Here is a 24,083-nt window from a genome sequence, read left to right on the forward strand (position 1 = left end):
ACTCTGTCTCCAAAAAAAAAAAAAGAAAACCCTGCACTACTTACCATTCTTCTTTGTTTTATCTCTCTCCACGGCACTCATAACCTTCTAATGCACAATATTTTATTTTGCTTATTGTCTGTCTTCCTACACGAGAGATATTAAGGTCCATAATATTTTTTGTATGTTCTGCTCACTGCTATATACCCAGATTCTGGTACATAGTCGGAATTCAATAAATAACTGCTAAATGGAATTAACAGGCAACAGGAAAACATTCTAGTCAGACATATTTTGAGAACAAAGGATTTACAATATTATATAAACTTAGTTAATACAGCAGCCTCGACTTCCTGGGCTCAAGGAATCCTCCTGCCTCAGCTTCCCATGCATCTGGGACCACAGGCATGCCACCATGCCTGGCTAATTTTATTTTTTTTGTAGAGACGGGGGTCTCACTTTGTTTTGAGATACTAATGAGCAGACTCCAAGAGTGCAGAGGCAAGGCAGCGTGGAAAGAGGAAACGGAGAAAGGGGAGAGGAAAGAACGGGGGAAAAAGGTAAAGGGGTCGACTCACGTGGAAAAATAGCCTACCTGAAGGGGTGAAGGACTTCTGATGCCGAGGAAACCTATCAGAAGACTGTCTCCAATACCACGATGTGGAAGCATGGAAATTCCAAGGCTGGCCGCTGGGTTGAGGCTGAGAATCAAGGGGGGACTGGGCGTCGAAGGGGGGTTGCGCTCCAGGAAGAATCTGGGCGTCGAAGGGAGGCGGAGCCCCGGGGAGAGACTGGGCCTCCATGGGGGGCTGCGACTCAGAGGAAGGCTTTGACCCGGCTGCGGGAAGCGAGGACGTAAGCGGTGGTGGTGGCGGCAGCATTGCCCAGAACATCCAGCTGTCCCGCGGCGGGGCAGGGTCGCTCAGGGGCCCTAACCCGGGAGTCAGCTCGGGAGACGCACGCCACCCGGTAGGAGTCGCGAAATCACTAGTCGGCTCAGCCATACCACCTGCCGGGTCCAGAGTCTAGCACGCGACTGTGGAGCAAGCATTAGGCGTCACTTCCTTTACCGTGAGCTACGCAGCTCAGCCAACCACAGGCTTTACGTCATTGGTCGGCGCCGGGAAACCTGCCATTCTTCGCTGCTGATCGCGGGATTCTTTTTGGATAGGTTTGACGTTCGTGGATAGACACATATCTGAGACCAGTGTCCGCCACCGCGGATGGCAAGAGACCTGATCGGACCGGCCCTGCCGCCCGGCTTCAAGGCCCGCGGAACAGCGGAGGACGAAGAGCGGGACCCGAGCCCTGGTAAGCGGCGGCGTCTCCGCTGCCCACCAGGCCCATCTACCCCCTCCCTGGCCGGGCCCTGCTCGCTGAAGAAAGTCGGAGGCCTAGGAGGGCGGAGGAGTGGGAAGTGGGCGCGGCCCGACCCGAGAGAACTTTTCTCTTCCCAAACAGTAGCAGGGGGGAGGAGGCTGGGGGACCCTCCTAGAAACGAGCTTTGGCATGGTTTGGCTTCGTGATGACAATACATTCTCATTTAGCCTTAATATGAGCTGCACGCTGCCCTAACTGACTGATACCCATTCAGTCATTTAAGCCGTATAAGAAAAAAACTATTTTCCCATGTTGCAAATGGGTACGCCCAAGCCCATGTCAGTGTCTAGATCATACTGCTAGCAAGTGATGGAGCGCGACTTAGAAGGAAGCGGTTCTCCTAACCTCTGTGCCATATTGCCTTCTGATTAGGAGAACCTTGCAGATCCTGTTCTCTCCAGCCCCCGACCTGCCTTCCTAGCCTCTCATTCTGTTATTGCATCTGACAGTTGCTGCGCAGTTCCTTAACGCTCTAGGCTTCTGGGCTTCCTCTGGTTGCATTTCTAAACATAACTGACAAACTTCTCCCCATCTTTCAAGGCCCAACTTAAATGTCCCACCAATAAAACCTTTCCAGATTCCCCGAAGCATTGTCATGCCGTTCTTTTTGCCCTCGGGTTTTTTCCTAATTACATTGCATATTTAGTACACTGTATTTGAATAATTTGTGGACATAATCTGTCTCCACCATTGCACTATGGTCTTCTGCCTGAACAGGCAACAGGCACTTGGTCTATACGAAACGAATGCTTCTCGGATTCCGACATGCATACCTATCTGCTTTAATGTTTGTTCACATTTGTAGACTAGCACCGACAACCCAGTTGGAGAAGAGTAAAGCTGAAAGAGTAACCCTGCCATTTCTGAATCTAATTTTTCTTCCTGGTCTACCCGGAGGCTATGTTTCTACTACAGGCCCCTTTCCAATCTAATTTCTGTCATAACCACTTTAAAAATTATGCTTTCCAGCTGGGCGAGGTGGCACAAGCCTGTAATCTCAGCACTTTGAGAGGCCGAGACGGGGCGGATCACTTGAACTCGGGAGTTCGAGACCAGCCTGGCCAACGTGTTGAAACCCCATCTCTACTAAAAATACAAAAATTGGCCGGACGTGGTGGCAGGCGCCTGTAATCCCAGCTGCTCTGGAGGCTGAGGCAGGAGAATCGCTTGAACCCAAGAGGCGGAGGTTGCAGTGAGCCGAGAGTGCCACTGTGCTCCAGCCTGGGCGACGGAACGAGAGTTAGTCTCAAAAAATAAATAAATAAAAGTAAATATGAAAAATTATGCTTTCCTTCCTGTAGGAGATAGCTTTAAAAAAATAAAATAAGGCCAGGTGTGGTGGCTCACGCCTGTGAACCCAGCGCTTTGGGAGGCCGAGGTGGGCGGATCACGAGTTTAGGAGTTCGAGACCAGCCTGGCCAACATGGTGAAACACCCATCTCTACTAGAAACACAAAAATTAGCTGGGCGTGGTGGCACGCGCCTATAATCCCAGCTACTCAAGAGGCTGAGGCAGGAGAATCGCTTGAACCCAGGAGGTGGGTGTTGCAATGAGCTGAGATCGTGCCATTGCACTCCAGCCTGGGCAACAGAGCGAGACTCCGTCCCAAAAAAAATTAATTAATTAATTAAAAAATAATGATTTTATTTTAGCAAGAAAGGTTCCATTCGACCAACGTTGATGAAAGGTGTGGTTAACCAATTTAGCTTGTTGGGTTCCTATGTGTGTGTTGTTTCTGGTTCACCATATTCCCTGATTTTATTTTATTTTTTATTTCATTTTATTTTATTTATTTATTTATTTATTTTTGAGCCGGAGTCTCACTCTGTCGCCCAGGCTGGCGTGCAGTGGTGCAATCTCAGCTCACTGCCACCTCCACCTCCCGGGTTCAAGCAATTCTCCTGCCTCAGCCTCCTGAGTAGTTGAGATTACAGGCACATGCCACTGCGCCCGACTTAATTTTGTATTTTTAGTAGAGACCGGGTTTCCCCATGTTGGCCAGGCTGGTCTCCAACTCCCAACTTCAGGCGATCTGCCCACCTCAGATTACAGGCTGGGATTACAGGCGCGAGCCGCTGCACCCGGCCCATATTCCCTGATTTTAAACCAACACAGGATTTGCAGATAAGCAACCACCATCTCCTGCATAGATAATTCTGTTATGGTTTGCTTCCATCATTCTACCAGCTTTTATGTCAAGTACATCTTTGTCTACTCTCTTCTGTTTGTTTCTTTTGTGTGTTCGTTCTCCACTCCCCCCAGCACTTAAGGCTGTGCATGTGTAATGTGTATATTGCCCTCTACTTGAAGGAGTTGTATTACAACCTGCCTGGCACATAAAAGATTCTTGGGGCCAGGCATGGTGGCTCACGCCTGTAATCCCAGCACTTTGGGAGGCCGAGGTGGGCAGATCACCTTAGGTCAGGAGGATCACGAGGTCGAGAGATCGAAACCATTCTGGCCAACATGGTGAAACCCTGTCTCTACTAAAAATACAAAAATTAGCCAGGCATGGTGGCACGTACCTGTAGTCCCAGCTACTTGGGATGCTGAGGCAGGAGAATTGCTTGAACCTGGAAGGTGGAGGTTGCAGTGAGCCGAGATTGTGCCACTGCATTCCAGCCTGGCGGCAGAGTGAGACTGCGTCTCAAAAAAAAAAAAAAGAAAAAGAAAGATTCTTCGTATGTATTTGTTGAATGACTTCTCTTCGTCAAGCACAATATCTTACATGTAGTGTGTCATTTTTAACACATAATCTCCCCTGCTATAATTCCATTCCCTTCATAAACGCCTAGATGGCTGAACCTAAAACAGTTGCCAAAAAATCTTCCTATATCATTTTTATTTCATCTATCTGGATTTTTAAGAAGTTTGCCAGTACCAATGGCCTTCACATCCACTATATCACACCATAGAAGCTACACTTAGACCATCTTCCAGTTATTACCTGCATCACCACCCCTCCTACAACCAAAGGGTAACTGCTTTCTTGATTTATAACATCACAGATTCGTTTTGCATGTTTTCTCTTTTGCAACTGGCTTCCTATCTTGGTACTACATTACTTTGTGAGATTCAGTCATGTAGATTAGCATTATTATAGATTGTTGAAGTTCATAATCTGGTCTTTAAACAAATAGAATTATTATAGGTTGTTTCTTTACATTGCTATATAGTCATCCATTGGATGAATGTTCAGCAATTTATCCATTTTACATTGGATGGACATTTGAGTAATTTCCATTTGGAGGCTGTTATAAAATGTGCTGCTATGCATTGTAGTATATGTCTTATGGTAGATACTCCCAGCTTCCAAAGTCACCAAAGTTCTCAGCATGTATGAGAATTCTAGTTGTTCCACATTCTAATACTTAGTTTTTCTCTTTTAAATCCGGTGGTTTGTAGCAATATCTCATGGTAGTTTTAATTTGTATTTCCCTGGTGACAAATGAAATTGACCACCTTTTCATGTGTTATTTGACCGTATGAATACATGCTGTGTTCAGTCTTTTGCTTGTTTTTCCATTGAGTTGTCTGTCTTCATATTGATTTATAGAGTTCTTTTTATAGTCTGGATATGAGTCATTTTCCAGATAGGTGTATCAGAATGTCTTCTCTAATTCTGTGGTTGTTTTTTCACTCATGTTGGTATGTTTTGATTAACATAAGTTTTTAATTTTAATATATTCTGACTTTTCATTTTTTTCTTTTATGGTAGAATTTTTTGCATCCTATTTAAGCTATCTTTGCCCACCCCAAGGTTATAAAGCTGTTCTGTGTTTTCTTCTAAAAGCATTATTCTTTCAGCTTTCACATTTATATTTGCAATTCATCTGGAATTGATGTTTGTTTGTGGTGTGAGATAGGGATGAAAATTTTTTGCCCCTGTAAGGGTATCCTGGCACCATTTATTGAACAGACCATCCTTTCTCCACTATCACCTTCCTTATAAATCAGGCAACCATATATATGCATCTAGTTTTTTTTCTTGTTTATTCTGGTAAAATATACACATCTGTCATATTAACCATTTGTAAGCATATAGTTCAGTGGCACTTAGGTACAGTCACATCATTGTGTGGTCATCACCACCATCCATCTCTAGAACTATTTTCATCTTGCAAAACTGAAACCTATATACATTAAACAATAACTCCCCGTTCTCCCCTCTGACCCAGTTCCTGGTAACTACCATCTACTTTCTTTTTCTGTTAATTGGACTATTTTAGGTACTTCATTTAATGGAATCATACAGTATTTGTCCTTTGGTTACTGGCTTATTTCACTTAGCATAATTTTTTCAAGTTTCACTTATTGTAGCACATTAGAATTTCTTTTTAAGACTCAACAATATTCCGTGTATGTATATACTGTATAGACTACATTTTGTTTATTCATCTATTGCTGGACCCTTGGGTTGCTATGTATGCTATTGTGAATAATGCTGTTATGAACATGGGTGTACAAATAATCTGTTCAAGTCCCTGCTTTCATTTCTTTTGGTCGTATACCCAGAAATGGGATTGCTGGACCATGTGGTAATTCTACAACATTTTGAGAGGCCAGGCACAGTGACTCACACCTGTAATCCCAGCACTTTGGGAGGCCAAGGCAGGTCACGTCACCTGAGGTCAAGAGGTCAAGACCAGCGTGGCCAACATGGTGAAACCTCATCTCTACTGAAAATACAAAAATTAGCCAGGCGTGGTGGATTACCCAGAGATCTTGTTAAGATGCCAACTCTGATTCAGGTGATCTGGGACCTGTAGTCCCAGCTACTGGGGAGGCTGAGGCATGAGAATCACTTGTACCTGGGAGGTAGAGGTTGCAGTGAGCCGAGATCGCGCCACTGCACTCCAGCCTGGGTGACAGCAAGACTCCGTCTCAAAAAAAACAAAAAAATTTGAGGAACTAGCATACTGTTGTCTACAGCAGCTGCACCATTTTACATTACCACTAGCACTGTACAAGGGTCTCAGTTTCTCCACATCCTCTCCCAGTGCTTGTTAATTTCTGTTTGTCTTTGTTTTTTTTTTTTTTAATAATAGTCATCCTAATGGGTGTGAAGTGGTATCTCATTGCTTTGATTTGCATTTCCTTAAGGATTAGTGATGTTGAGCACCTTTTCATATGCTTATTGGCTTGGGCATCTAGGTTTAAGAAACTTGGGTCAGGCATGGTTGTTTACGCTTGTAATTCCAGCACTTTGGGAAGCTGAGGCAGGCATTCTTGAACCCATGAGTTCAAGACCAGCCTGGGCAATGTGGGAAAACCCCAGCTCTACAAAAAATACAGGTAGTGCATGCCTGTAGTCCCAGCTACTTGGGAGGCTGAGGTGGGAGGATCGCATGAGCCCAGGAGTTGGAGGTTGTAGTAAGCTACAATCATGCCACGCACTCCAGCCTGGGTGATAAAGTGAGACCCTGTCTCAAAAAAAAAAAAAAAAGAGAGAGAAAGAAACTTGAATTTAGAGTCTAATTTCTAAAAAAAAAAATGCTCTCTCGTGGCCGGGCACAGTGGCTCACGCCTATAATCCCAGCACTTTGGGAGGCCAAGGCGGGCGGATCACCTGAGGTCAGGAGTTCGAGACCAGCCTCAACATGGAGAAACCTCGTCTCTACTAAAAAATTACAAAAATTAGCTGGGTGTGGTGGTATATGCCTGTAATCCCAGCTACTCGGGAGGCTGAGGCAGGAGAATTGAATTACCTGGTCTTCTCTGTTCCTGCTGCCTACCATGTCCCATCCTACCTTAAAGTCTTCATACATGTTGTTCCCTCGGTTTGAGTGCTCCCTCCCATCCCTTAGTTTCGTTCATTTTGCTAGTTTTCAGAGCTCAGTACAAAACTTAATCTTGGGATTCAGGTGTTATGGGCCTCCTCACGTGATAAATATAAAGTCACACAGTTTTCCAAAATACATGGTTTTCTTAATAAAAGTATTCTTGAAATTATTTATTCATGGTTTTTTGTTGTTGCTGTTGATTTAGGGTCATTGTTCAGAGTATCACATCATATATATCATTAGATAATTAGAAATGTGAGGCATTGGAGAGAGAGCTTTTTTTTTTTTTTGAGACGGAGTTTTGCTCTTGTTGCCCAGGCTGGAGTGCAATAGCATGATCTCGGCTCACCGCAACCTCTGCCTCCTGGGTTCAAGCTATTCTCCTGCCTCAGCCTCCTAAGTAGCTGGGATACAGGCATGCACCACCACACCCAACTAATTTTGTATTTTTAGTAGAGAGGGAGTTTCTCCATATTGGTCAGGCGGGTCTTGAACTCCTGACCTCAGGTGATCCCGCCTTGGCCTCCCAAAGTGCTGGGATTACAGGCGTGAGCCACTGCACCCAGACGCAAGCCCCTATCTTTAAACACACACACCCCTTCTCTTCTTTAGGTTTCTGTGATACCATACTCCCCTCATTTTTGTCTTCTGTTTGGGCAGCTCCTCTTCATCTCGAATAGTTTATCTTCGATTAAACCTTCAGGTGTTAAAGATTCTGAAAGCTGACTCCTAAGCCCTCTTTTTTTTTTATACCCTATTCTCTCTTTTAAGTGATGATATTCCCACCCATGGGCTGAAGGTTTTTATATAAGAACTTAGATGCTTATCTAACATCTTTGTTTAATGATTCCCAATGAGAGTTCCTATCAGAATCTTTAAAAAAGGATATGAACTTCTAAAAAAAATCTTTCAATGTTCTAGCCAGTCTCTTCTTTCCTCCCCTGACAGGATTTTAATGTATTCCAAGTTCAGGAGCAAAGACTAAATTACCCCCTCAGTCCCTGGGACTGTCCCAGTTTCAGCAGTAAAAATCCCACATCCCAAGAAGCCCTTCAATCCCAAGCAAACCAGCGCAATTGGTCACCCTATTTCTGTCTTCTGTAGCAGTGCCGCTTAAACTTGAACATGTACATGGATTACCCAGAGATCTTGTTAAGATGCCAACTCTGATCAGGTGATCTGGGTGAGGCCTGAGATTCTGCATTTCTGACAAGCTCCCAGCTGCTGCTGCTACTGCTGGTCCTGCTGGTGCCAAGACCACAGTGTTTGTGGTGAGGGATGGGAGCACACGTGGCTTTCTCTATCTGTAGTTACTGTGCTGGATTGTTTGCTGGTTTGCCCCACTAAACCATGAGGAAAGGAATCACGTCCTAAGCCTCTGTAATCCCCAATATAGCAGGGTACCCAGCACAAACTGGGTACTCAGTAGATTCCTTTTGGCCAAGTAGAGGACAGAGTAAAAATTCCTGGTCAGGCGCAGTGGCTCGTGCCTATAATCCCAGCACTTTGGGAGGCTAAGGTGGAAGCATCGCTTGAGCCCAGGACTTCAAGAACAGCCTAGGCAACATAGTAAGACCTCATCTCTACTAAAAATTTAAAAATTAGCTAGGCATGGTAGCATGCACATGCAGTCTCAACTACTCAGGGGGCTGAGGCAAGAGGATTGCTTGAGCCCAGGAGTTTGAGGTTGCAGTGAGCTGTGATCACACCCCTGCACTCCAGCCTGAGTGTTAGAACAAGACCTTGTCTCAAAAAAAAAAAATTCCTTAAGAGGGGCCCAGGATTTATGGGGGTTGGGGAAGCCAGGACCTGCATGAATGCAGCTAACCATAATCCTTTATATGGAGTCTGGAAGAAACCTAATGGCTGGCTGGGAAGGAGATTATTTTTTTTTTTTTTTAAACAGCGTCTCACTGTCATCCAGGCTGGAGTGCAGTGGCACGATCTCAGCTTACTGCAACCTCTGCCTCCTGGTTCAAGTGATTCTCCTGCTTCAGCCTCCTGACTAGCTGAAATTACGGGGATGTACCATCACACCTGGCTAATTTTTGTATTTTTAGTAGAGATGGGGTTTCACCATGTTGGCCAGACTGGTCTCGAACTCCTGGGCTCAAGTGATCCATCCGCCTCAGCCTCCCAAAGTGCTGGGATTACAGGTGTGAGCCACTGTGCCCAGCCTCTTTTTTTTTTTTTTTTTTCCAGTTTTTAAAAATTGTGATAAAATACACATAACATGAAATGTACCGTCTTAACCATCTTTAAATGTACAGTTCAGTGGCATTAAATACATTCAGATGACTGAGCAACTATTACCACCATATCCACATCTCTTTTCATCTTGTAAAACAGAAACTCTGTACTCATTAAGTAATAACTCCTCATTCCCCCCTCCAGCTCCTGACAAGCACCATTCTACTTTCTGTCTCTATGAATTTGACTACTCTAAGTACATCATTTTAGTGGAATCATACAGTATTTGTCTTTTTTTTTTTTGGACTGGCTTATTTCACTTAGCATAATGTCCTTAAGGTTCATGCATGTGGTAGCAGGTGTCAGGATTACCTTCAAGTGAAGATTTCTGAATCCAGTCTGTTATCTGCCCTGTGTTCCTCACACTCTGCTGTCCCAGAAAGATCTGACAAGCATGACCAGAGTAAAGAGGAGTGAGGGAGCACACAGGTCTGAGATGGAACAAGTTAACTTCATTTGAATACTCTGAAAATTGACTGCTGGGAAATGTCCCCCGAAGTCATGTCATTAGAAACCCTGGGGTACAAATATTTTCTCAAGAGCGGTCCACACACTCCATATGCTGTTCTATGGAAGCTGAGTGGAGCCTTGGCCATTTTGACTCTAACTCCAGTCTACTATCTACAGTGACCTTCACCTCCACTAATTTCACCTACATTTTAAGCTGGAGTAGGGAGTCTACCCTACTCCAGCTCCAAAAACTCAAATTCAAATCTCATTCTCAGCAAGAACCCCTTATTCATTCATTGTTCTCACTCAAGTTACTCCCATTTCATTTGCTTTTTATTTTTGTTTTTTAACCTCATTGAGCCTTCCGTCCCTAAGTACTTCTATCCCTAAGTACTTCCATCTGAGAGGAGTGCTTACATCCCTACTCCTGTTAGACTCCATGGTCCATCCATTCATCCACTCTCTTGCTGGTGCTCTCAACTTCTTTATCCCATTGGGTATTCTGCCAAACCCATCTAACAAAAGCCCAGCCCTGGATCAGTGCAAGTGTTTACCCCTTATGAGCCTACAGCCAAGCTGCCTAATGCTACTAGAAGAAACCTCATGCCTCCACAAGCTAATGCTGCTAAAAGATAGCCTGTTCCCTAACTGGTCCATAGGTCTGTCCAGTAATCCTCACAGGCTTCACCTCCCTCCTCTTCCCCAATCTGCAACCTTGGCTTTTTAAAACTTTCCCTTTCTTTCTAAAACTTTTATTTTTCCGTCTACTTCATTGAACAAGTAGATGCCATCATAAGAGAACTTCCTCAATTTTCTGTTACTATATCTAAAAACTTTCCTAAATCCATGCCAAGCTTTTTGTCTGCCCTTTGGTAACAATGGAAGAGGTATACTGCTTCCTTCTAAAGCTAATCCTTCCATTTTTACTCTGACTGCCTTCCCTGTCCTTAGGGCCGCCTGCCCTTAGCATTTAACCAAAACATTCAACTCTTTCCCATCTTTGAAGAAAACTCTACTTCATATCCCCCTCTAACTGCCTCTTTTTCTTTCTCACTGTCTCTGGGTCTTCCATTTTCTCCTTAACCCATTGCATTTCTGCCCTCACCAGTGCACTGAGACCCTCACCAATTCAAGGCTCCCTTTTCAGTCCCAGCCTTCCTTGACCTCACAGCAACATTTGGCCCCTCTTTCTATCCTCTCTTGGTTCCAAGCATCCTGAACACCTTTCAGTTTTCTAAATGTGATGACTCTTTTGCTTTCAGGCTTTTGCAGATGCTTTTCTTTCTGCCTGGACTACTCTTCCTCCAGTCCCCACCTTCTTTGCCCAGCTAACTCAGGTCCCACCCCTACATCACTGCTTCTAGGAAACATTCTTTGATGTTAACTACCTACTGCCTGTAAAAGATGGGTCGGGTGCCCCTTCTTTATATTTGCATGACTTAACCATGTCATGGGGTCAGCAAACTTTTCTTATAAAGGACCAGATAGTAAATACAGTTGACCCTGTAGATCTGCAGGTTCTGAGTCTTCAGATTCAACCAACTCTAGATTGAAAGTACAATATTCAAGGGAAGTGGAACCAAGGCCATAGCCACAGATTTTGGTAGTTGCAAACTGGGGAGTTGGTCCTGGAACCAATCTCCCGAGAATACTGAGGGACAGCTGTACTTTTGACTTTTCAGGTCAGTAGGCAAAATCAAGATTATTGTGAAAGTATGTGTACAACAAGAAGGAAGCAAACTTCACAAAATTTTATTGTTGCAATCTAAAACATAATACCATATAATTTTTTTGTAATACAGGTCTACTAATGAGAAGAATAGAATTGGTTTTGGAGGAGTAACATTTCATTTCATCGGGGTTCAAGTTAGCGTTCCTAGTCATCAAAATCAGTTGTGGATGTTCATCTGTTAATGCTGATCTGGAATGAGATTTTATGTATTATACTGAGTTCATTTTTTTATATGCATAATTCTGTGTGATATGAAAAGGGAAATAAGTGAAATATAAGGAAGGCATAACTCCTGTTCTCATGGAATTTATAATCTGTTTGGAAAATTATCATTGCAATAGGAGAGCCTCCTTAATGACGACAAGCATCACTGCTTTAGGAGAGATATGGAATAGTTCATTACATGTTCCCAAAATAATTTTTTGAGATTATTCATAGTTCAGAAGGATATCTATAAAAAAGTGAAGCCAGACATGTCCTTACTTTTATTAGGAGGTCTGTATTGTGGCGTATACTGACTGACACTTTTAATATTCTTCTCTTTTTTCTTAAGACAGAGTCTCGCTCTGTCACCAGACTGGAGTGCAGTGGCGTGATCTTGGCTCACAGCAACCTCCGCCTCCCGGGTTCAAGTGATTCTCCTGCCTCAGCCTCCCGAGTAGCTGGGACTACAAGCATGTGCCACCACGCCCGGCTAATTTTTGTATTTTTAGTAGAGATGGGGTTTCACCATGTTGGCCAGGATGGTCTTGATCTCTTGACCTCATGATCCACCTGCCTTGTCCTCCCAAAGTTCTGGGATTACAGGCATGAGCCACTGCGCCTGGCCCCTTTTTTTCTTTTTTATATCGCCATCTCAGTATTCTGTCATTTCATGATGAAATAGTTGTTTATTTTGAACAACTCAAATAGAAATTAATGGTACTATGTGCTGAATGTTACTTTTTTATACTATTTTTCCTGTGATTATTTTTAGAAGGCCAGGTTTTCTTAGATGAGTTTTATCTTCATCTGCTTGTTATCTTTTTAAAAAATGTATATCCCATTTGTTTCTTTAAAAATCCAAGGCAACTTTTTAGTTGTAATAGCACCAGGTGTGGTGGCTCATGCCTATAATCCCAGTGCTTTGGGAGGCCAAGGCAGGAAGATCACTTGAGGCCAAGAGTTCAAGACCAAGCTGGACAACATAGTGAGACCCTGGTCTCAAAAAAATAAATAAAATTTAAAAATTATTTCTGCATGGTGGCAAACACCTGTAGTCCTAGCCATGCAGGAGGCTGAGATGGGAGGATCGCTTGAGGCCAGGAGTTCAAGGTTACAGTGAGCCATGATCACTGCTTTCTAAGCCAGGCAACAGAGCAAGACCCCATCACTAAATAAATAAATGAGTGAATGAATACATAAATAAATAAAAGGTATGTATGTATGTTATAATACCAAGAACAGCACATATTTAGACCATATTACACATCTAATTGCTTAAAATATATAAAAGAATAATAAAATTTTTTCTTGATACAAACTTATCCAAAATTGGCCAATAGTATACAATTGATAAATTACATTGATAGCAGTCACATATAAGAAGAGAAAGAAGCAGAAGAGGAAAAAACATATCTTCCCTCTTTAATGTACTTAGAATCAAGAAGATGAAAAGAGCCAATCACTCCTATGGGGTCACACATGAGGTTAGAGGTCACATAGAGTCTCTATTTATAATTGGGGAACACTTACATACTAAGACATTAAGTCTTCTTCAGTAAACCCTAAACAGCAGTTGGAGATAGGAATCCCATCCATGATGCTTGATGTTTTCCTTTTTGCTGTAATGCAGAATGCCTTAGAGTTATTCTTTTCTAAGGCATGTTATGTGCCTGTTCTATAGTAATGCACCAAGAGAGATAGGAAAAATTTTTTTGAAATAGGCCAACGATTCCAAAACTAGCCTTAGTTTCTCCCCTGAGCTTTACACTGTAATAATGTTTGGCTGTGTCCCCACCCAAATCTCATCTTGAATTATAGTTTCCATAATCCCTACATGTTGTGGGAGGGACCCGGTGGGAGGTAACTGAATCATGGTGGTGGTTACCCTCATGCTGTTCTCGTGATAGAGAGTGAGTTCTCATGAGATCTGATAGTTTTGTAAGGGGCTTTTCCCCCTTTCTCTCAGCACTTCTCCTTTCTCCTGCCATGTGAAGAAGGATGTGTTTGCTTCCCCTTCCACCATAATTGTAAGTTTACTGAGGCCTCCACAACCATGCTGAACTGTGGCTCAATTAAACCTCTTTCCTTTATAAATTACTCAGTCTCAGGTATTTCTTCATAGCAGCATGAGAACGGACTTATACACCCTATACACCCTAGTATGCCCAAGTACCACTGATAGCACCACCTAAATTTTTAAGGCTGTACGAAACTTAAAATGTGAAGAACAAACTCTCAACTCTCCCCTCCCAGCCTATTTTCTTCCCAGCCTTCCCCATGTTAGAGAATAGCATTGCCATTCACCTGCCTAGCTAGTCAGGCACAAAACCTAAGACCTATGCTTGGTTCCTTTTTTTTTCTTCTCACCTCTAACATCCAAACAATTAGCAGTCCTCTTTGCCCTTACATCAGAGTATGTTGCAAATCAAACCTTTTTTTTTTTCTTTTTTTTTTTTAGATGGAATATTGCTCTGTCGCCCAGGCTGGAGTGCAATGGCATGATCTCGGCTCACTGCAACCTCCACTGCCGGGATTCAAGCAATTCACCTGCCTCAGCCTCCCGAGTAGCTGGGATTACAGACGCACGCCACCACGCCCAGCTAATTTTGTATTTTTAGTAGAGACAGGGTTTCACCATGTTGCCCAGGCTGGTCCCGAACTCCTGACCTCGGGTGATCTGCCCACCTTGGCCTCCCAAAGTGCTGGGATTACAGGCGTGAGCCACCACACCTGGCCCAAACCATTTTTTATCAGCTTTCTAATGCATATCCCCTATTGCTGATCTCTCTTGTCTATTGTCCACAAGCAGACAGTTTTTTGTTTGTTTGGTAATTCATATCATGTCTGTCCTGACCCACAACCTCCCAATGACTGCCTGTTGTAATTAAAATCCAAACTCCTGCTGGATGTGGTGGTGCATGCCTGTAGTCCCAGGTACTCAGGAAGCTGAGGCAAGAGGATCGCTTGAGTCCAGGAGTTCTGGGCTATAGTGCACTATGCAATCTGGTGTACACACTAAGTTCAACATCAGTATGGTGACCTCCAGGAGTGAAGGACCACCAGATTGCCCTAAGGAGGGGTGAACCAGCCCAGGTCGGAAACAAAGCATGTGAAAACTCTCGTGCTGATCAGCAGTGGGATGGCACCTGTGAATAGCCACTGTACTTCAACCTGGACAACATAGTGAGATCTTGCCTCTTAGGGAAAGGGAACAGAAAAGGGAAAGGGAAAGGGAAAGAGAAGTCCAAACTCCTTATTGTAGCCTGTACTAGCATTTATTGAGCACTTGCTATATGCCAAAGACTTTGTTAGGTGCTTTGCATATATTAACTGATGTAATCTTCACAACAGTCCTGTGAGGTTGAAACTATTATTAATCTCATTTTACAAAGCAAGAGTATAAAAGGAAGGTTAAGTAACTTATCCAAATCACACAGCTAGTAAGTGGCCAACCTGGAATTCAAAGCACAGAGTCTGACTCCAAAGCAAGAGTCTGGCCCCTTTATACCATCCAACTTGATCTCATCATTTTGCTTTTCTTTAGCCACACTGGCCTTTTTGTCCCTCAAGCACATCAGGCTTGGTCCCTGCATAGGAGTTTTGCACTGGCTGTTCCTCTGTCATCTCATCATTTAAGTCTCCATTCAAATGTCTTTTTCTCAGAGAGATTTTTGCCTTACCACTGTCTTTAAAATTGCCCTCCCATATATACAGTGTCACCTTTTTCCTATTTTCATAGCAGCATTTACATTATCTGAATTGATCTTAATTCTTTTAATGTTTGTTTCTCTAGAAGTATTTACTTAATAACTGTTGTTGGATGGATGGTTGCTGACTGTTGAGTATTGGCTAGTATAATGGTTAAGGATATAGGCTTTGAAATCAGACTCCTGAGTTCATATCCCAGTCCCACTATTTAGTTGTATGAAGTTAGGCAAGTCATTTAACAATTCTTGGCCTCAGTTTCTTCATATGTAAAATAGAAATAATACCTCCCTTATAGGATTGTTATCAGAATTAAATAGAATAATGTGTATGTCTCTTAAAACAATTCATAACACCTAAGAACTCAAACCATGTTATTTGTTTTTTATTTATTACACCTAAGTTTTTGTAATAACAAATATTACTATTACTATAATATTGAATGAATGGCATACCCAGAATACTCTTAGGAAAATCATATTTCCAGGCCCTCCTCCAGGCCAACTGGATTAGAATACCTGAGAAAAGGGCCCGTGAATCTTTTAAAAATATATATATTTTAGGGAGTCTGATAAATATCCAACCTTGGGAACTATGACAGTAGCCTTTTAGCATCACTGTTTAGGATCAACCTGGACAGTTGTGTCTGTGTGACATCATCAGTGACATCATGACACTGCAGTGACACCATGTAGTAATTTGTAATTTTGCGAGACGTAAAGTGAGAGCAAGTCATTCTGATAAGTGGACCTAGAAGACCTTACCACTCTCCCTAACATCCCCATTACAGTGCAGCCTCATTCTCTTCCCTGTGTCTCTGTTAGCAAGCAGTAAAACTTAGAGTGACTCTAATTTTATATCTGCTTGGAAAATCATCTCAAAAAGAAAACTAACCAAGAAATATGGGGATGCCAGGAAAGATTTTTTTTTTTAAAGTAGTGGTTCTACCGTGAACTGTAAGGAAAAAAAAAATTCATGAAGCCGTTGGAGTTTTTTTTGTTTGTTTTTTGGTTTTTTTGGGTTTTTTTGGCAGATGCACCAACCAATGCAAAAACTGCACATTATCAAGGAAATTACATGCTATTGCTATATCTATAAGTTCGGGTTTATAAGTTCAGATATTAACAAAGCTTTTATGAATCTCATAAAAGAGATTGTGTAAGACATGATTTCTGCCTTCCTAGAGCTGGAAAGACAAAACCACTGTACACAAACAACAGCAAGTGAGATTAAAGTGAATAATAAATGATAGACAGCCAGTGCTGTTTATTTCAGAAAAGAAAGTGAAAATATCAGCTAGAAGGGTTCATTGAAACAGTAGTGGCTAGTGATGACAAACAACAAGTCTTCTTTAGTTGCAGGACCAGCTCTGCCCCCTAATTATAAAAGCAGTAGTTCAGATTCATCAGACAGCGATGAAGACAGTAGTTCTTTGTACGAAGAAGGAAATCAAGAATCTGAAGAAGATGACACTGGTCCAACTGCAAGGTCAGTCATTAAATTAAATTAAATGATAGACCAAACTTCAGAGCTAGTATAAGTTGGCTGGAACAGATAGCTAGTAAGGGGATATCATATTTCCATTTATACAGCACAGGGAGAAATCATTTTGTGTGGCATTTCATCCTGAACTATACCTTTTACAAAGAAATTTATCCTAGTAGTATGCAGCTATAGAGATATCTAGAATTTCAATATATATATTTTTTTTTCCTGAGACAGGGGCTCACTCTGGCGCACACGCTGGAGTGAAGTGGCACGATCTTGGCTCACGGCAGCCTCTGCCTCCCAAGCTCAAGCGATCCTCCCACCTCAGTCTTCTGAGAAGCTGGAACCACAGGCGCCCGGCAAATTTTTGTATTTTTTGTAGATTTTTTGGTATTTTTTGTAGAGATGGGTGTCATCATGTTGCCCAGGCTGGTCTCAAACTCCTGGACTCAAGTGATCTGCCCGCCTCAGCCTCACAAAGTGCTGGGATTACAAGCATGAGCCACCACACCGGCCAATAAAATTCCTACATAAATGATTTTTCTTAAGATGTCATTGAAGTGACAAAATAGGCTACATAAACCATAGAATTTCTTCTTAAAATTATATATGCAGTGTATGTTTTCTTTAAATAAACTAATGGTTTTCTTTTTTTTTTTTTTTTTTTTTGAGACGAAGTCTCACTCTGTAGCCCAGACTGGAATCCGGTGGTACGATTTTGGCTCACTGTAGCCTCTGCCTCCTAAGTTCAAGTGGTTCTCCTGTCTCAGTCTCCCAAGTAGCTGGAACTACAGGTGTGTGCCACCATACCTGGCTAATTTTTGGATTTTTTAGTAGAGACAGGGTTTCACCATGTTGGCCAGGCTGGTCTTGAACTCCTGACCCCAAGTGATCCGCCCGCCTCGGCCTCCTAAGGTGCTGGGATTACAGGCATGAGCCACCGTGCTCAGCTGAATGATTTTCTTCTAATCTGGCCTTACCCACTATGGGTCTATGTAAATGAGAAGTCAAATCTTTGTTTATTATTGAGTAACAAGCTTTTTTGATTCATTTTAAATATTATCAGGTGGAAATAGCAACTTAAAACCCTTCCTTAAATGAGAATAAAAGTCACAGTCATAAACTTTTTACTGAGAAACGTCTGACCAATAGACTTTGAAACTTCATTGAGGGGAATCTTTAATACCACAGAAAACATAGAATAGTGATATATTACTGCTGTAAAGAAATAACCAATCTGTATTTTAGGCCAAAAATAAATTCCAGGAAAAGACTAGTTACGAACTATTGTCATAGGCCAGGTGCAGTGGCTCACCTGTAATCCCAGCACTTTGGAAGGCCAAGGTGGGGAGATCACTTGAGGTCAGGAGTTCGAGACCAGCCTGGCCAACATGGTGAAACCCCATCTCTACTAAAAAATACAAAAATTAGCTGGGCGTGGTGGTGCTTGCCTATAATCCCAGCTACTTGGGAGGCTGAGGCAGGAGAATTGCTTGAACCTAGGAGTGGGAGGTTCCAGTGAGCCAACATCAACGCCACTGCACTCCAGCCTGGGCAACAAGGCAAGACTTCCTCTCAAAAAATAAAAAAACAAAAACAACTATCGTAGTATCCAGTTTTTATTTGGCAAGATTAATTTATTGTTGCAGTGTTTATACAACTAGATTTAATGCTTTTTTTAAAAAAATTAAAATGTGTTTTTGTGAAAAAAATTTTGACATATATGCATAAAGTTATACTACTGTGTTTTCAGAAAACAGAGGAAAAATCAGGATGATGACAATGATGATGATGATGATGATGATGATGATGATGGGTTTTTTGGACCAGCCCTTCCTCCTGGATTTAAAAAGCAGGATGATTCTCCTCCAAGGTGATAATGTGTAATATTTTAGGCTAGTCTTTTTTTAAATATTTTAACTAATGAATCTTTAATGAATTAAAGAATTGTCTGAAATTATGTTTTAACTGAAATATTCATACAACATTTTGAAATGGGTCATTCACCGGGAAAAGAAGTTGTTTCCTACAATAAAAATAATTATTTACATGTTTATGACACTTTCATAGTTTACAAAAAACTTCCACATCTGTTATTTGATGTTCACAAAAGTGTTTTGTGGTAAATGAGGTGGATCATCCCTCTCCCCACTTTATAAACAGATAAGGTCACACACATAGTAACAGACCTAGAGCTAGAATCTTGGTGTTCTGACTTTTAATTCAGTTGTTTTCTTAATTATTTATCAATAGAAGAAACAATTCCCCATGTGCCATATTAGATAATTGGACTACTCTGAATCTTAAATTTGTTATCTGTAAGCTAGGATAACAGCATGTACTTTACAGAATTGTGATGATTGAGGTTTCATAGTTATATACCTAGACTTTGTGTGTGTGTGTTTAATTTATATGGAGCCTGGCACAGAGTAAGTATATAGTAAATATTTATTCCTGTCTTCTTCCCAGAATTGTAAAATTTTTAAATGCCAAATATAAGATTGCGCATCAAATTGTTTATAATTCATAATACTGTATACCAATATGCAAGAACAAGCAGAAGAGGCTTTTTATTTTATATTCAAAGTTTATAATCACATTTGGCAGCTCCTAACTTCCATTAACTTTAGTTGTTTTAGATATACAGGGATAGGCAATCTACAGTCCCCAAACTAAAAATGATTTTTGCATTTTTGAGAGTAGCTAAAGAAACAAAGACAGATATGCCACAGAGACCCACATGTGGCTCTCAAAGCCTAAGAGTTACTATCTAGCCCTTTATAGAAAGTTTGCTGACCCCTAGGATGTAACATTCCTTTTAAGAAAACACATTACTTAAATGTATAGCAATTTTTTTCTTCAGAATATTATTTTGGCAATAATAAAATATATGTGTAAAATAAACAGCTGGCATTATATATTGGAGTTAGAAACCTTTTATAGTATCATAACATGCCATGGTTTTATTCCTTTACTATGTTTTATGATTTTATATACCAGTAATTTTATCACCACCAATCCCCTGAGGCCAGAAAGTTAAGCTATAATTGCATTTGTAGATTGCTAAAAATTGTACTCAGAAAAAACCTATGCTGTACTCATAGCTTATAAATGATACCTAATTTTATCTTTTTAACAGTGCCAAACTTCCCTGTCTTTCATAAGCAAATTGTTTTGCTCAAAGAAGTTTCATGAATCAAGACAAGAGATTATTAAATGGTCAGGATGGGAACCCAGACTTTCTGACTGTCAGTACTGTTTTTTCCCCTGCCAGGATGCCTGTCTGTGGGGTTCTGATAGAACATGGTGCAACCTGGAAATTTTAGCTTAGGACTTCAGTGCCATCTGGGTTGGTAACACTGGCACAGTGACAACTATGGAAAAAACATTTGTACAAAAGCAAGGATGAAGAATCTTAAAAGTGTGAAAGAGAGCATTTTTTTATTTTTATCTTTTTAGTTTTTTCCTTCATAAAGTAAGGCTGTCTCCTTTTAAGACCCAGTATTCAGGCAAGTCTCTCTTTTGAAGTGATGACAGTTGCCTCATTATGTGGCAGTAGGGCAGCTGGAAAGAAAACACGCTTTGACATCAAGTAGACCAGGGTTTAAACTCTAGCTCAGCCACTTACTAATTGTGTTAATCTTGGACATGATTTTGCTCATCTTAAAAGTGGAGTGACTCACTGACCAGGATTGTTTTAAGAAAACAGATGCACTGCTTGAAATGTGGTTAGCACAGTACCCTTTTCCCTTTCTGTGGGTCTTAATGAACTAGCTGCATTCTTCTACAGTTCCACATCATTACTGAGGACAGTGTATAGATTTTTAATACTGCCATGTTGTATAGACTGCAGATTGCTGGCATTGTCTGCACATGCTATATATGTCCTTAGAAGAACTCAATTTCTACTTCAGTAGTTCTGACCATAATTATAATGCCCCTAAAGTATCTTTCACGGGATAATGAATCTCAAAACTGAAGGAAAGCCAAGGCATCTAGCAGAAAGATAGTAGGTAATACTAGTAAAAATAAAGTGTTAAATAAAATTTTTATTTTCAACATTTGTCACTATTTGCCTTTATTATTTTTGTGAACTTTTATTCTGAAAACTGCTTTTTAAAGTCAGGGAGAATGATAAAAGTACATTTTATTTTTCAGGCCCATAATAGGTCCTGCATTGCCACCTGGTTTCATTAAATCTACACAGAAAAGTGACAAGGGCAGAGATGATCCAGGACAACAGGTATCATCATCCCATTTCAACTCTAAGGTTTGGAAAGTTATCATTGAAAGAATAAGATGTGTTGTAACAAACTCCAAACTTTATGCATGCAGTTACTACAACCACTGGACTCAACTGTAATGTAAGACTCAGTTATATTCAGATTAATTTAAGATTGTAACATAAGTAGATGAAATAAAAGGCTGTTCACAAACCTGAGATTCTGTTAGGAAAATAACAGGGTTGACGGGGTGTTACCTATTCATACTTCTTATCTTTGAAGGGGGACTTTAAGGTGTTAGAAGGATGGAACATGAAGAAAAGTTTAAGGAATGATTGTGATTTGGCCTTTAGGAGAGAAGATTGAAGAGCTTTTTAACAATGGTCTTTACCTTGAAATTTACTTTCTCCTAACTGAGCTCTAGTACCTGTGTATAAAAAAATGCACTGGTGGATAAGTGATTTTAGGAAAAGATAGACCAAATGACTTTGGAATAAAGTATAGAGGCTGTTTTTCTCCTTAACAAGAGTTGAGATTTGTAGAGTACTTTATAATTTGTAATGCATTTTCCCCGTATGTGGACCTTATTTTATCTTCTCCACAGTTTCATGAAATAGATATTATCTGCACCTTACAAATGCTAAAGACCAAAAAAATTGGGTACCTTACCCAAGATTACACAATTTTTACTGATCAAAGCCATGGCACAAACCCAGTTCTTATGACTTTAAATCACTTGTTCAATCTGTTATACTGCAGTGCCTTCCTATATATGAATTCATATATTCCAGAGACTCCTGTTTATCTCCACTAAGAATTCAACAGTTACACTGAGGTTGTTACTCAAAGGATGTATAATGCAGTGGTTGAAATTATGAATTTCAGAGTCATTTGCTTATTCTTTCAACAAATGCTCATAGAACACCCGCAGTGTGGCAGGCACATAGTCACAGAAATGAATCTGTCAGTAAATTATTTTGTTCCTATCTTCATAAGACATCCAGGACTCAGCCACTTCTGCTCCCAGCCTGGTCCAAATAACCATCAAATTTCACCCCTTTTATTGGTCTTCATGCTTTATGTAGCCCTTTCTCATCTACTACCCCTTCTCAACACAACAGCTGAAGGGGTCCAGATGAAACAAAGGCAGATCAAAGTCAGATCATGTCACTAACACTCAAAACCACCAAATTACTCCTCCTCTCCCTAAGTCAAAACCAAAGTCCTTTTAGGGCCCTATACAGTCTGGCCTCCATTAGCACTCTGATTTTATCTTTTGCTTTGATGTGACCACACTGGGCTCCTTGCTGTTCCTCCTCAAATACAGCAGGCCAGTTCCTACTCCTGAGCCTTTATGCCTGCTGTCCAAGCCTATGCAAAATGGTCTTCTCCTACATATCTATGTGGCTGGCCTCCTAGACCTTCAGTTTTTTGCTGGAATATTATCTTTCCAATACAGTCATCTCTGGCCTCCAAATTAAAATATGCTAACCTCCTCTTCCCTTCTTTAATTTTCCCCATAGTATTTATTACCACCGAAGATACCATTAATTTTACTGCTTCTTTTTGTTTATTGTTGGCCTCTTTCTGCTAGAATGTGGCTCCATAAGAACAGAGACTTTTTTTATCTTATCACCAGTGCCTTATACATAGTAGATATTCAGAAGTATTTGTTGAATGAATGAATGAATCAAACACAGTGCCTGCCCTCATCACACTTACAAGGTAGTGGGGAATACATACATCAGTTTCTAACATTGTCAATTATTCAAAAGATGAGACAAAATATAAATGGAACCATGATGGGGGAATGTAATCTGAAAATGAGAAAAAGTCTTTTTCAGCCAGGTGCAGTGGTTCATGCCTGTAATCCCACACTTTGGGAGGCCAAGGCGGGTGGATTGCTTGAGCTCGGGAGTTCAAGACCACCCGGGGCAACATAGCAAAACCGCATCTCTACCAAAAATACAAAAAAATTAGCTAGGCACGGTGGCACATGCCTGTGGTGCCAGCTACCTAGGAGCTGAGGTGGAGGATGGCTTGAGCCCAGGAGGTGGAGGTTGCAGTGAGCTGAGATCATGCCACTGCACTCCAGCCTGGGTGACAGAGCGAGACCTTGTCTCAAAAAGAAAAAAGAAAAAAAAAGAAAAGGTCTTTTTATCTGAGTGAATGTCTACTAACCTGAAGTTTGATGAATTGGAGCTAGCTCAGCAAAGAAGGCAAGGAACATTGTTCCAGAGAGAGCAGATGGTTTATTTGAAGGCAAAAGAGAGTGTGGAGAGGATGAAAGTTAGGGTTAAAGAAGTTCAGTATGGTTAGAATGGAGAATGCAGGGAGAATGGTGAGAGAGAAGGTGAGGAAAGTAGGTAAGAGCTGTTCAAAGCTTTGCGTTGAGCCTAGCTTGGGTACGCTTAGCTTCATGAGCAGTAACATGCAGGTCATTACACTTACCTCATAGGGTTGTTATAAGGATTAAATCAGAATAGTAGTTGTATTAGTCCATTTTCACACTGCTAATAAAGACATACCCAAGACTGGGTAATTTATAAGGAAAGAGGTTTAATTGACTCACAGTTTAGCATGGCTGGGGAGGCCTCAGGAAACCTACAATCATGGTGGAAGGGGAAGCAAACACGTCCATCTTCACATGGCAGCACCAAGGAGAGGAATGAGTGCCCAGCGAAGGAGGAAGCCCCTGATGAAACCATAAGATCTTGTGAGAACAAACTCACTATCACAAGAACAGGATGGGGGAAACCACCGCATGATTGAATTATCTCCACCTGGTCCCTCCAACACGAGGGGATTATGGGAACTGCAATTCAAGATGAGATTTGGGTGGGGACACAGCCAAACCATATCAGCAAGTATTCAACTTAAAATAGCTC

General features: G+C 41.4%; 2 protein-coding genes across 5 annotated transcripts in view; one reads left to right on the top strand and one right to left on the bottom strand.

Moving 5' to 3' along the window:
- NUFIP1 (nuclear FMR1 interacting protein 1) overlaps positions 1 to 1,099 on the bottom strand; it is a 53,658-nt gene extending 52,559 nt beyond the window's left edge. Inside the window, exon 1 of the mRNA XM_054446372.2 lies at positions 575 to 1,099. Coding sequence (XP_054302347.2) covers positions 575 to 983 — 409 coding nt within the window. The 5' untranslated portion in view covers positions 984 to 1,099. The remainder of the gene's footprint in view (positions 1 to 574) is intronic.
- GPALPP1 (GPALPP motifs containing 1) overlaps positions 1,084 to 24,083 on the top strand; it is a 44,640-nt gene continuing 21,640 nt past the window's right edge. For 2 of the 4 annotated variants that reach the window (XR_010123570.1, XM_054446376.2), the window contains exons 1-4: positions 1,084 to 1,290; positions 16,840 to 16,972; positions 18,726 to 18,845; positions 21,131 to 21,215. Coding sequence is in view for 3 of the 4 variants with exons in the window: in XM_054446376.2 (XP_054302351.1) it covers positions 1,203 to 1,290; positions 16,840 to 16,972; positions 18,726 to 18,845; positions 21,131 to 21,215 (426 nt within the window). In the remaining variant the exon portion in view is untranslated. Of the gene's footprint in view, positions 1,291 to 16,839; positions 16,973 to 18,725; positions 18,846 to 21,130; positions 21,337 to 24,083 lie in introns of those variants that run through there. The other 2 variants (XM_054446375.2, XM_063650824.1) reach the window with 2 other exon arrangements.

Source organism: Pongo pygmaeus, chromosome 14 (genome assembly GCF_028885625.2).
Source record: "Pongo pygmaeus isolate AG05252 chromosome 14, NHGRI_mPonPyg2-v2.0_pri, whole genome shotgun sequence".
In the NCBI taxonomy this organism is placed as follows: domain Eukaryota; kingdom Metazoa; phylum Chordata; class Mammalia; order Primates; family Hominidae; genus Pongo; species Pongo pygmaeus.